Raw genomic sequence first — 13,803 nt, 5'->3', positions numbered from 1 at the left:
TTAAATCTGTATAACCAGCTGATCCTTGCGCTGAGGGTGAGAGTGAGGCCAACCTGCTACAGCCAGGACCAAGCCAGGACCAAGCCAGGCACAACCTCCCCATGCTGAGGAAGAGTATGAGACCATTACCAGGACTTGACCAGGACCTGACCAGGACTGGAGCCTTATGATGCAACCTTTGTGGTGATTCGGAGTTTTGGTGGTTTTCAGATGCTAGAATGTGGACTAAAGGAGTATTTTTGTTTCAGAGCTAGTGCTGGATGAGATCTGCCGCTCAGAGCCCGACGACGACATGGATACAGACTCTGGCTCCTAATTGTATGGTGCAAATACTGGCTCCTAATTGGATGGGACACAGACTTCCTCATGATTGGACAATATAGACTGATTTTTAGACTTATGGTCATGTGATGGCATCACATATAATATCTGTGAAATTGCCTTGTCACATTTGTAATAAACTTAACAGATTTTCAAATGGGGCCCAAAGGATCATTAATAAAGTTTATGTTTGTTAGGCTGCATACAGAGTGCAGTCAGAGATGGGTGAAGAGTGGAGAGATGTTCAGCATGAGACAGATGTGCAGCACAAGGAGGTTCATCCAAAGATCCCTGATTTAAAGCTGAATATTTATTATGATGATATGAAGTGAGAAATATGTCATCCAATCTAAGCGCTGTACATTATAAATATCAGATTACCCCCTGTGTTTAGGCTCTACATTTAGCTTAAAACATAAGTTATTCTTATATCAATTAATGATGCACAGTTATCCCATCAACACTCTTAAATCTCCACAACCACGGTAAGCACGCACTTCTCTGATGTGGTTTGGGTTGGCTGTAAAAAGTCATTGAATATACAGATAAATAATAATGCATTCTGCCCTGGGCACAAACATGAGACTGAGGAGGTGGAACACATGAAGTGAGAGCATCTGAAGGGCTCAACAGGTTTATAAAGTGTGTGTGCGTGTGTTGTTACGGCACCTGGCCTCCAGCTCCTGCTACAGTGTGTGTTCTCTCTCTTGGCCTCTGGGCCGTGTCCCAATTCGCCAAATGCACCCTTTGAAGGGTCCCTTCGAAGTACTCTTCAAAGTGTAGTTTGAAGCTTCTGGTCGAGAATCTGCCCTCCTCATCTTGCTGAAGTGGGACAGGCCCACACCACGGACCACACTTCCACCGCTGTCTTTGAGCGTACGATACGTACATTACGTACGTTATTTTTAATGATTTATTATTTAATAGAAAAAAAGTCAAGATGTCGTCACAGCTGTTTCTTTCTGTTTAGATTGAATATCAATAGGCAAATATAACGTTCGAGGTGATTTTTTTACTCAATTGTAGCTACTTCATAACTTAAACAAAATATACCTTGTGAAAACGTAATAACAGACAGATGTAACAATATCATTTCTACATTCATAGTCTATAAACCAGAGAACACTGATTAGTGGTACATATAGTGGGATATTGCAGTTTAATGGTTCGGTATTTTGGCCAGTGGCTACACCACTTTAATAACAGTAGAGGGCACTGTTTTCCTTCTATGCCGTGCCAGTTCTTTTCATCTGATTATTATAAGGTATTTTCTAGCAGTGCAGCGCTACATCAAGCTAGTGTCTTGATTTACTAACACGAAAGTAAATGACACGTGCCCACGAGGGGCACAGACTTATGGAATGTACGGAACTCATGAAGATTTTGTGCACGTCTCAGGACTCTCTTCTGTTCTGTCCTTTCCTCAGAGTCCGTTGCTTCATTGTTCACATTACCTGTGTGGAACTCATTAACATCACCTTCTGACTTTACGTTTCAGTCTCTTGGTCTTTGACGCTTACAATAGAAACGAGCATTCTTATATTATTCTTATTGCAGTAATAATTTTTAATGATAATAATGTCTTCTTATTGTCTAGCAATAACTCCACATTCCTTTATTCCATGTAACTCCTTTTTAATCATCAAACACACTGTACAGATCTTTATTCAGATTTAACAGTTTCATGTCACACTGTTGTAGATGAGGTAAACCAGTACGAACATTTGAACGTGTATTGCGCAACGGACTCCATTTTCTTCTCTTTTTTGCGTAGCCGCGGTGCATGATGGGATATAGAAGTGCGTGAAGTGTGCACGGATGCACGCTTCGGTTACGTCCGATCTCCATGGAAACGCTGGAAAGGGAAGGGCAGGTTTGTCGGCCGCATTCAGTAGGGTGCGTTGAAATGGGACAGCCCTTGTCGTGCCGGAAATTACGTAACTGCCCTTCGATGCACACTTTGAATGGTGATTCTAAGGCCAGTTTGGCGAATTGGGACACGGCCATCTGGAGGGCATGCCGCTTGTATGGCTCTAAACCTTGAAACTTTGTAAATTTGATTTAAATCTGAGACTGAGAAACTTGATCATTTGTGTTTAAACTTATACCATAGTTTTGTACTTGCAGAGCCTCCTTTTGTGTGTGTTATGTTTATAGTGTAATTTTATGTTTTTTGGTAATTTGTACCCTCATTTATCACAACGTTAAAAAAGAGCTACTTATTATTTCGTGTTACTTCCGTTTTCCCTAGGAAACTGTTTGTAACGGGTGTGTGTGTGTCTGTCTGTGTGTGTGTCTGTGTACGCACGCACCACATGCACATGTCCCATGTAAGCCCCGTCCTTCCTTGGTCCTCACCTCAGGGCCCCTCAGGATTCATTCATTCATTTCTTCATTTTCATTCATTTATTTTGAGGAGATTAATGAACAGATATTTTTTCTTATTTAAGCTCGAAAATTAGTTGGAAGAAAACTTGTTTAATTCCACCCCTATTTTCCATTAGAACATAAGTTAAATGCTACTCAGTTGAAATATATATATATATATATATATTCCTAGGAATTTATTCTCTTTTTCAATTTGTACACCCTCAATGTTTATTTGTAATTCTGCATTGGTTTTATTATCACCAAAGGTCATTACTTTGGTTTTGCTTAGATTAAGTGACAGTTTATTTGTATCCATCCGTTGTTTTATTTTTATTCAATTCCACATTCAGTGTCTACAAGCTCATTATAATCTAAACTACTATAAAAATGTTAATGTCAGAGAATTAGTTTTAAAGTGATACATTAAATATATAGGTTATGTTGAAAAGCACGGGTCCCAACACAGCATTGCTTGTGGTGTTCCACAGGGGTCAAAGATATTTACATGAGTATGGCGTCATTTGACTTTTAGATACTGCGCCCTACGATTTCTGTATACGCGTTGCAACTTAAAGATAGTCAAATGACGCCATACATGAGTATTCTCCCATTTTAACATATTAGATTCGTCCTGTTAAGTAATCTCTTAGCCAGTCCCCAGCTACTCCTCTGATGCCATATCTTTCAAGTTTATTTAGCAGGACTTAATGATTAATTGTGTCAAATGCTTTTTTCAAATCAATAAAGGTACCAAGCTTCTTTTGGTTCAGTGCATTAGTGATTTCTTCTATTTGTGGCGTTACGCACAATAGGCGGGCTCTGTCATCTAAAAATGTAATTGTCTGTCTGCTTACTTAGTACTCTATATTTAGCATTCGCGTATCTGCGCGTGGACAGATACTGCGTTTGCAACTTATGACGGTAAGAGATCACGATTGTATTTGGCTTTAGCTTTAGCCCTGTGTGTCTACAAGCACCGTAGCCTGCTTCCCTGTCCTCTCCCTCACAGGAGCTACAAGTTAAACTCAAGTGGTAAGTGTATGTGTAACGGAGTTAAAAATGCATTTAATATTTCTTGTTTGTACAATGTTTTTTTTTCAAAGTTATATGTGAATTTTATTATTTTGGTGTTTTATTTTGGAAAAGCCGGAAGGCGCTTTGTTCCTGGGGGTTTTTCAGTTAGCTTGATTTCCGCTAGACACACATGTTGGGAGACACATGTTTGGAAAGACAGAAAGAGAGAATAAAGAAGAAAAACAGAACCACTCCACCTTGTGTCCTTTTCCTTTTTTTTGTACGGACTGATGGAGGATCCAGCAGCCGTTACACCGGTGCCGTGACCTTTTGGATCCCCTGATCTGCTCGACGCCGGTCGCCGTGGTTGCCGTTCCGCCGGCCCGCCGTGGTTGTCGTCCCGCCGGCCCACCGTGGTTGTCGTCCCGCCGGCCCGCCGTGGTTGTCGTCCCGCCGGCCCACCGTGGTTGCCGGCCCGCCGTGGTTGTCGTCCCGCCGTCCTGCCGGCCCGCCGTGGTTGTCGTCCCCATCGGCCCGCCTCTCGCCTGCGCTTTGGACTGGCTCTTCTGTGGTGTCGCTGGTGTGTTGCACGGACATCTTGTGGGTGGTTCTTTTCAGTTAGAGACTACAAGTGATTTTTGTTTTGTTTTGCTTACACAACGCAGGTACTGTTTAGAGCTATATTGTTGTTTTATTACCATGGATGATTTCACCACTCCGGTTTTGTCTAGGGGTAGAGGTTTAATGAGACGTAATGTTGACGATGGGAATGTGGGTTGTCCAACTGTAATGTCTGAGGGTTTTACTAGTGTTGGAGGGTTTACTGGTAACGATGTGAAGACTTCTACACCCAACAGTGATGTTAATGCCATTCACCAGCTTACTGATATGGTGGGCCAGTTAGGTGCCCAGATTGGTGAGTCAATAGTAGCTAAACTAATGTCAGCTGGTGTCGTTAATCTGTCCAGTGACACTAAATCACCCACTCCCACTCATGCTTCCACATGTGATGTGACCAAATGTGACTCTCCCCATGTGACAGTGCATGTTACACCTGACCATGACCTACAGACATTTAAAGGTGACGGTACTGACAAAGTTTCAGTCCAGGACTGGATTGACATGTCTAAGACTTTTCTGAAGAAAAAAGGGATTCCATTGGGCGGACAGGCTGAAGAAATCTTGGGTCATTTGCTGGGCAAAGCCAGAGACATTGTTAAAATAGCCCTCCGTGGTGACCCTGACCTCGCTGTTACAGACAAGCCCGCCGTAATCTATAATACACTTCTGCGCTATTTCAGTGATGCCCCCTCGTGTCTTCCACTTGCAGACTTTTATGCCACCCTACCGAGACACAAAGAGAATCCTGTTGACTATTGGATAAGGCTGAATAAAGCAGCTGACATGGCTCAGGAGGGTTTGCGGAGACAAGGTAATACAACAGGCTGTTTAAATAACGAGGTGGCCCTCATGTTTGTTAAGCATTGTCCAGACCCTGAACTGTCCTCCACGTTTAAGTGGAAGCCCATTCATGAGTGGTCCTCAAAGGACGTCCAGTTGAGAATTGATGACTATCAAAGTGAAATGCGGGCAAACCATCGGTCATCACAGCTCAAAGTTTACGCTACTGCAGTGACCCCAGAACAGTCTAGTCCGGGTAATGCCCCTGTGCCAGAACAATGTCACTCAGCTGGTTTCCATTCCCTTTTGGCTAATGTTAATACGCTGGCTCTGCATAGTCCCACCAGTTTTGCCTCGTCCCCTGCACCACAGGGTGTGTCTGTCCCGGTCGTGGCCCAAAACCTCCAGCAGTCAGAAGAGAGGCTCCTGGGTCGTATGGTTGAAATGTTTCAGGAGGTGTTGGATAAAGTGCAGCTGCGCAATACTCGTCCTGCTGTGAAGAGTGGACCCCCTCGCGCTCGTCAGCGCTGTCCCAGAGAGCCTGGTTGTAGGGTGTGCGGTGATGTGGGCCACTCCACGATCTCACACTGTATGTCCGAGAGACTGTGCTTTGAATGTCTTGCCCCGGGCCACATTAGATCCAATTGTCCTGGTGTTGCGTCTGGCTGTGCCGCTCCCCAAAATCAGGGAAACTAGATGGCCTGTATTCAGTGGGAGGCAGTACGGGTCTTAGCAATAACTCCCAAACCGTTGTGTTTTCTGATGCTGAGTCTGTCTTTTCTTCTGCCCTGGAGTCATGTTCCAGCCCTGCAACTGTTGTATACCAGAACGTGCAAAAGATAGGCAGTAGTGACAGCCTTTTTTACGCTACCGTGTCGTTTGGTCGTATGGTTAAGTTGAGTGGAATGTTAGATAGTGGCTCTATGGCCTGCAGCATTAATGAGAGTGCAGAACTGAAGCTCAGAGAGGCTGGTATACTTACCGATGCAATGCTATTTAATGCTGATGTGGTCCTAGTTGGGTGTGGGGGGCTCCGTGTTAAACCCAAATGTGCTTTTGAGATAGAGATTGAAGTCTGTGGCTGCAAGATGTTAGTCCCCACACTCGTGGTCCAAGGCCAACACGACGATGTCATTCTTGGTACGAATGTAATGAAGTATCTGCTGTCTTGCAGTCACATGTTTGTTGGGATGCAGGGCCAAGGGTTCGTGCTGTTGCTGCCCTCCAGTTTTTGCCCCAACTCGTAACCTCTGGTCTTGACACTCTGCCTGCATACACTGAACAGGACCTCCGTGACTGCCAACTCAAAGACAAGATTATTTCTCGTGTGTTGTTCTATGTTGAGAGGTGTCGGAGACCTACAAGGAGAGAGAGAACAAAAGAGCCTGCCGATGTGATGAAGTACCTCAAGCACTGGGAAAAACTCTCTGTTAGCAGTGGTGTCCTGTACAGAGTTTCGAGAGATCTCAAGACGAAATCAAAACGCCACCAATATGTTGTTCCGGATTCACTCAAAGCTGAGGTACTGCGTGGTATACATGATCAGGCAGGTCATCAAGCCCAGTCACGTAGCCTTAGTCTGACCCGCCAGAGGTTTTTCTGGTTGTCTTTAGACAGAGATGTGAGGAACTATGTCCGTCAGTGCCAACGCTGTGTTGTTAGTAAGACAGCTGACCCTGAAGGCAGAGCCCCTTTAGAAAGCATTGTCACGTCTAGACCACTTGAGCTTGTGTGTATAGATTTCTGGTCTGCAGAAGATTCTAGGAATAAGTCCATTGACGTGCTTGTCATTACAGACCATTTCACTCGTATGGCACAGGCCTTCCCCTGTAGAGACCAAACAGCCAAACAGGTCGCAAAGGTCCTCTGGAACAAATACTTTTGTGTGTTCGGGTTCCCAGAAAGAATCCACAGCGATCAGGGACCTAATTTTGAGAGCCAGCTGATCAAGGAGTTGCTTACTGTTTCAGGTATCAGGAAGTCCCATACTACACCGTATCACCCCATGGGTAATGGTTCAGTGGAGCGCTTTAACAGAACCCTGGGTGGTATGATTCGTGCGTTGCCCCCAGACGCAAAAGCTGATTGGCCTTGTAGGTTGCAGACACTAACGTTTGTGTATAATTGTACTTCCCATGAGACCACGGGTTTTCCCCCATTTTATCTGATGTTTGGTCGGGTTCCCCGTTTGCCAATTGACGTTTTGTTCCGTTCTGTCCTTCATGATTCCGCTGTGACTGGCTATGATAAATATGTTGAATCTCTTGTCAGTGACCTAAAGGAGGCTATGGTGGTTGCACGAGATCATGTCAACAAGGAACAACACAGGCATGCTCTGCTCTACAACAGGAAAGTAAAAGGATCAAATGTCGAAATTGGGGAAAGAGTTCTGCTTGCAAACAAAAAGGAGAGAGGAAAACGGAAACTTGCAGATAAATGGGAGTCAACAGTCTACACGGTGGTGGATGTCAATCACGAAACTCATACGTACAAAATCCGTGACAGCAGCTCTGGGAGAGTGAGGATGTCCACAGAAACCTCTTACTGCCAGTTGACTTCCTCCCAGTTGAACTCTGTGACGCCTCAGACAATGATTCGACCTTTGCTAGTGCCTGCTCTATTCCTAGTGTGGACGGAACTGGGTCAGATTGTGAGTGTGATCACGAGCCTGTGCATGACCCCTCTGTGACAGGGGACTCCGAGAATCGGACCGTGGAGTGGGTGACACAGTTGACTGAACCAGACCCGACTCAGGTCGACGTTTCTGACTTTGTGTCTGTTACTTCTGTCCCCCATGACGCTGACCTGTCCTCTGAGGACAGCCCTAGCCAATCAGACCGTGTCTTGAGATGTTTGACTGATGTGACTTTTACTGCTAGAAGCAAGCTATCTGACCCTGGTTCTGACGTTCAGACTGTTCAGACTGTACCTGCTGTTGCCCAGTCTGTGACTCCCCCTGTAAACCAGTCCCGAGTACACACTAGACTTGGTCGTTTGGTTAAACCTGTGAACAGATTTATTCAGACTATGTCACGTCAAGATGTTATTCCAGCCACTTTCAGTGTTAAAGATGTTTGCAAGTCTGTGTTTCAGACCCTTTCTAGTTAGATTTTGGTTGAACATATCTGCTATTCTGTGTTTCAGCAAATCGGTTATATTGTTACTTGGTTTTTTTTACCACTGTCATGTGAGCCGGTGCAGTTTAGTCTGTGTTAAGTAAGGGGTTTTGGTGGGGTGTAAAAGGCACCCTGCTGCCAGTAGTTGGGTTGAGGGTTTGGTACCCCCCTCTTTCCACTTCATCCTCCTGGGATACTGTATAGTTGGCCTTCCTTTGTGTAACCTCTTGGTTTTGTGCTGTTATTTGTCCTCGTTGAGGCATTCTTTGTACCAGTGGCTCAAAATTGCTAAAATTCAGTGGGGGTGGATGTAACGGAGTTAAAAATGCATTTAATATTTCTTATTTGTACAATGTTTTTTTTTCAAAGTTATATGTGAATTTTATTATTTTGGTGTTTTATTTTGGAAAAGCCGGAAGGCGCTTTGTTCCTGGGGGTTTTTCAGTTAGCTTGATTTCCGCTAGACACACATGTTGGGAGACACTTGTTTGGAAAGACAGAAAGAGAGAATAAAGAAGAAAAACAGAACCACTCCACCTTGTGTCCTTTTCCTTTTTTTGTACGGACTGATGGAGGATCCAGCAGCCGTTACATATGCCTGTGCACGTACTTGCAAATTCTAATCTTTGTATGTGTCCTCGTTTTCTACGCAGACACTGCCGTTTTGTCCTATCTTTTCAGTAACCTAGTGCTACTTTTCACTGTCCGCTGCTCGCTCTCGCCGCGCTGAAAGGGTGTGAGGACTTCTGCCCTGCTCCATGCGTCCGTAGGCATCGGATCTAACGATCTGCTACATTTCTGTTGGGAGTCAGTGGACTAGTGGCACAATTCACTGAATACGGACTATCCCGACACTCGGGCAATTGGACTGTTGTTGTTGTTCGGGTGCATGTGTATGTGTAGAAATATCATTGGCAACCCCCACATTTTGATCTATGTTTCCAGGGGCTGAGTGTCCGGTCTGGTGTTGGTGGTGGTTCTTCTGGTGGTGGTAATTTTTCATATCTGCAGTGCACTGTTTGTTTATGTGTGGTGTTTTTTTTCTTCTTTCCGGAAAAGCTTCAGCTCCCTAGTTTGTTTGTTGGGGTGTGTGTATGGGGTGGGTTTTAATAAGGGTTTTATTTGGATTTTAAGTGAAACTAGTTTAATAAACTGTTGCAGTTTTACCAATATTTTATTATTTTGCCTTATCAATAAACATTGTGAATTGGGGTACCGATGTCATGGCGACAGCACAGACGGTCACACATGGCCTCCCTCCCCAAATCTAATCCAATGGCTGATTTTATGACTGAATTAGAAAGTTTAAGGGTGTGAATTTAACTGCTTATGTTTACCCGAAAGACTGCGACAATACGAGCTATGGCAATGGAGTTAAACTGAGGAGGAACATCAGGACAAGCCAAGCCAGCCGTAAGAGAAGGATGGAACAACAGCTAAAGGAGAAGAACCATCCAGGGGGTGTGGAGAAGTCTCAAGACTATCTCAGGCTTCAAAGCACCTCCTGCCCAGATGGAGGGGGACCTGCAGTGGGTAAAGCAGAGTTCCTACTCCTCCCATGCGCACCTGGAGAGCATCACCACCTGCTGTCGAGTATATGAGGGCTCGGCAGATGACACTCGGAGCCAGACCGTCCGCGTGTAAACGTGAATGTTCCAGTTCAAGTTTGTATCCCGTTACCTGCCTACTAGTGTCTTACTGGATTTTTGCTGTTTGCCAGATTCCTGCTCCCTCACTCGCTCCTGCTCCTGCTCCTGACCCTGCGCTCCAGCTCTGGTAGAGTCCACCCCTCGTCTTCGCCTCCTGTCCTGTCCTGGTCTCTGGCCTGCTTCTCGTTTCCTGCCCTGGTCCTCACTCCCTGGATTACTCCTGCCCGGTTCCCCCTGGCCTCGTCTCCGGTCCTGCCTCGCTCCGGCCCTGGCTGTCTCCGTGTCTGCTGCCGACTACCCCCGCCTGACTTGCTCTGTTCCCGAGTCCGATCCTGTCCTCGTCTGGTCCTGGTGTTCCCCGTTTCTGCTCAACACTCCGCACGCCTGGTTCGCCTCCCGTGCGTTTAATGAACGATTGACTCATATTATTTCACAAACTGTTAATAAACACTGTAAAATTGCCCCGAGTCTGCATTCCTTGGTCCGCTCCTGTACCTGCCGTTACGACAAGCAGATGCACACAGATTTCAGAACAAATATTTTAATGTAGCTAATGCATCTTGCCACAAAAAATAGAGGTGTCGTTATTGCAATTAGAAGAAATGTATTTTATACTAACCTGGGCATGGGAGGCAGCAAGGATAGTTGCATTACGTATTGCAAGATTTTGTACAATGGTCTGAAGATTGATTTAGTATGCGGTTTCCTGCTCATTTATACTAAAATCCAGCCTATCAAGGCCTCCCAGATGGCGATTTAATGCTTCCCTTTTATACAAAGATAGTTATATGAAAACACGATCTGAGGAATTAGATTTTTTTATTGGGTTAAACCAGAATTCTGTAGACGGCCCCAAAATACTCTGGGAAACAGTTAAAGGGTGCATACGAAACATTACCATACGTTTTTCCTCCCAATTAAATAGAGCAAATAAGCTTAAAATTGAGACCCTAGAAATGGCTGCCATAGAAAAGAAAATGAGTACTAAAGTGACACTAAAAAAAAAAATTCTGCAAGATAAATCTGAACAACTGAATGAATTATTAAGGCAAGAAGCTGAGTTTCAAATAATGTGTGTGGCAGAAACGTTACTTAAACAATGCCAGACCAAGCCGCCTTTTGGCTTATAAAATTCGTAACAACTGGCAAATATTTCTGCCATAGCCACCAGTGGAGGCACTATCACAGCACATTTAAAAATTTCTACAGTAAATTATATACATCTGAAGTAACATACAATAAAAAAGCATGTAGTGATTTCCTAAGCTCTCTTAATTTATTTAAAATCTGTCAGTGCTTTAGAAACACCTGCAACTTTGGAGGAATTAAGTAAAGCCATTCATTCCATGAATAAAGGTAAATCGCTGGGAGTAGATGGAATGCCACCAGAGCTGTATGTTGCCTTCCAGCCTCAGCTTGGCTCTTTACTTCTAGACATGATTAACTATTCTATAATCAAAGGGTCTTTCAATGATAGCGCCACTGTGGTGACTCTCTCTTTCTCTCTTTTATTCAAAAAGGGCAAGCCACTGACTGACTGCTCCTCCTACCAGCCACTCAGCCTTCTGAACATAGAGCTCAAAGCTTTTGCAAAAGTTCTTGCTAGCAGACTAGAACAACATATGACTCATTTAGTTCATGACCAAAGAGGCTTCATTAAATCTAGATTAGCTTCTGATAATATTCGACACCTGCTCCATATTATAGATTCTTCTTGCCAATCTGCAAATCAAAATACTATCCTGTCACTGGATGCTGAGAAGGCGTTTGAACGGTTGGAATGGGGCTATCTGTGGGATGTGCTGCGCCATTTGGGTTTTGCGTTGGATTTTATTAACATGATTAGAACTCTGTATGCTAATCCTCCTCCTGTGTTAATGGGTAATGTGTGTTCACCTAGGTTTTCTGTATCTCGTTCTTCACGCCAGGGTTGTCCCCTATCCCCACTTTTATTTTGTCTATCTGGAACCCATTGCACAACTAGTAAGGCAGTCTAATAAAATGGCACATATATACAATACATGATACACCATATCTCGCTGTATGCAGATGACATTTTAATCTACACCAGCAATCCATCAGAATCAATACCTTGTCTTCTTAACATATTTGAAATATGTTAAGAAGAATGTTTTGGGTTACAGAGTGAATTGGGCTAAATCTGCCTTGATGCCTCAATATTAAATGGATCCTTGTATAATATACCAATTATACAAAGTATAAAATATTTAGGGGTCTTCATTCATTCTTCCCTTAATTCCCTGATTGAAAATAACTATAAAAATCTGTTGCTTACCATAGATGGAGATCTTAAAAGGTGGGTCTCTCTACTAATGTCATTTCAGGCTCGCATGTCAGTAATCGAAATGAATCTATTGCCCCGTATAAACTGTATAAGCTCCATGCTACCTTTAGCCCCACCATAAGGTTATTTTAAGAAACTGCACTCACTTATAAGCCTAGAAGAATTAAGACTTTAACCCCATATAGGCTAAAATCTTTCAGAGGAATGGGCCTTCCTAACTTCAAATGGTACTCATGGTGCTTTGCGTTAGGATCCCTTACTGTATGGGTTAAATCTGAAAAATCTTCAGTATGGATACCAGTTGAAGCGTACTTGATTAAACCCCATACTATGCCCACTCTGTTACATGCTAAATTGCCATAAAAAAACGTTAAAAATCATTATGGACCCATTGTTACACATTTTCTAGCTATATGGAACAACGTTAAGAATTTTCTGGGGAAAAATGATCAGTAGTTCCTTTTTATGTATTGTACATAATGAATATGTATAATGCAATTTCTGTTGATGCCTTTTGATGGAGCAAATTTGCAATTACTGTGTGGAAGGAATTCAAACCTGGGCGGGATTATTTTAGTAATTTTACTTTTTATATTATTATTATTATTATTACATTGTATTACTTCTATATGTTTATTTTATAATTATTTTGTCTTTATTGTGTGTTTGTGGGGGTGCGTGTGTGTGTGTGTGTGTGTGTGTGGGTGTGTGTGTGTGTGTGTGTGTGTGTGTGTGTGTAGCTGCAGTTGAGAACAATACTTGAATAAAAATTTGATCACAAAAAAAAACAAAAAAAAAACATTGTAAATTGGGACTGTCTCTTGGCCTCCTTAAGTACCTCGCCCTTTTATATTCTCCAGGTGAACTTCCTGGGGTGGCGTTGTATTATTACATTATTTAAAGTAAAACCCGAATCAAGGTTCTACTCCTCGTGCCACATACTGCTTCCATTATTGCCATGGAAGGGGTGCTTTTTGCTCTGAAGTCACATTTACTGTTTTTTATTATTTGATGTTTGTCAACAAGCTGAGAAATGAATTATTTTTCTAGAATTTTTGAGAACAGAGGCAACAGTGAAATTGGTCTATAATTTGTGAAATATATATACATATATATATATATTTTTGAATAGTGTTATCACTTTTGCAATTTTCATTTTGCTTGGTAAACAGCGGGTTTGAAGAGTAGAATAAATTACAAATATGGGTTAGAGGTTTTATAATGTTATCTATGACTTTTTTAAGCAATGACATGTCGATATCATGACATGCCCCTTAGTGGGCTCTGGGGCTGATTCCACACAGATCTGATCACACTTGTGAACTTCTATTGCTATGGGTGACATGTGGAGACACCAGGGGTCACATACAGCTCATTGTGCTGTTCACATACTGTCATCTGGGGAGCATCACCTACAATCGCAAAAGCCCTATGAAAAGCTATGGCCACGTCTCATTTCTCTTTCCTCGCTTCTTTCTCCTTGATTCCTCTCCTCAATTCTGCAGGAAAATGACACAGCGAAGGAGACAGGACCAGTGGAGCAGAGGAGAGAGGCAAGAGGAGACACGAGCTGGGTGTCAATGAGTCAGATCGTCTTTGTTTTCAGATAAATGTTTTGAACATGTTT

General features: G+C 43.3%; 1 protein-coding gene and 1 long non-coding RNA gene across 2 annotated transcripts in view; both read left to right on the top strand.

Annotated features, from left to right (window-relative positions):
- Nucleotides 1–370, top strand: part of atrip (ATR interacting protein) — a 38,651-nt gene extending 38,281 nt beyond the window's left edge. Inside the window, 1 exon segment of the mRNA XM_055224882.1 lies at nt 249–370. Within this exon segment, the coding sequence (XP_055080857.1) occupies nt 249–316 (68 nt within the window). The 3' untranslated portion in view covers nt 317–370.
- An 8,330-nt stretch (nt 371–8,700) lies between these two features.
- On the top strand, nt 8,701–10,332 carry LOC129456593 (uncharacterized). The gene is made up of 3 exons (XR_008648855.1): nt 8,701–8,850; nt 9,567–9,868; nt 9,943–10,332. It is a non-coding gene; the product is annotated as an uncharacterized LOC129456593 (long non-coding RNA).
- Nucleotides 10,333–13,803: the final 3,471 nt, after the last annotated feature.

Source organism: Periophthalmus magnuspinnatus, chromosome 10 (assembly GCF_009829125.3).
Source record: "Periophthalmus magnuspinnatus isolate fPerMag1 chromosome 10, fPerMag1.2.pri, whole genome shotgun sequence".
In the NCBI taxonomy this organism is placed as follows: domain Eukaryota; kingdom Metazoa; phylum Chordata; class Actinopteri; order Gobiiformes; family Gobiidae; genus Periophthalmus; species Periophthalmus magnuspinnatus.
Note: the sequence above shows the minus strand (reverse complement) of the source record. Positions and strands in the feature narration are given on the sequence as shown.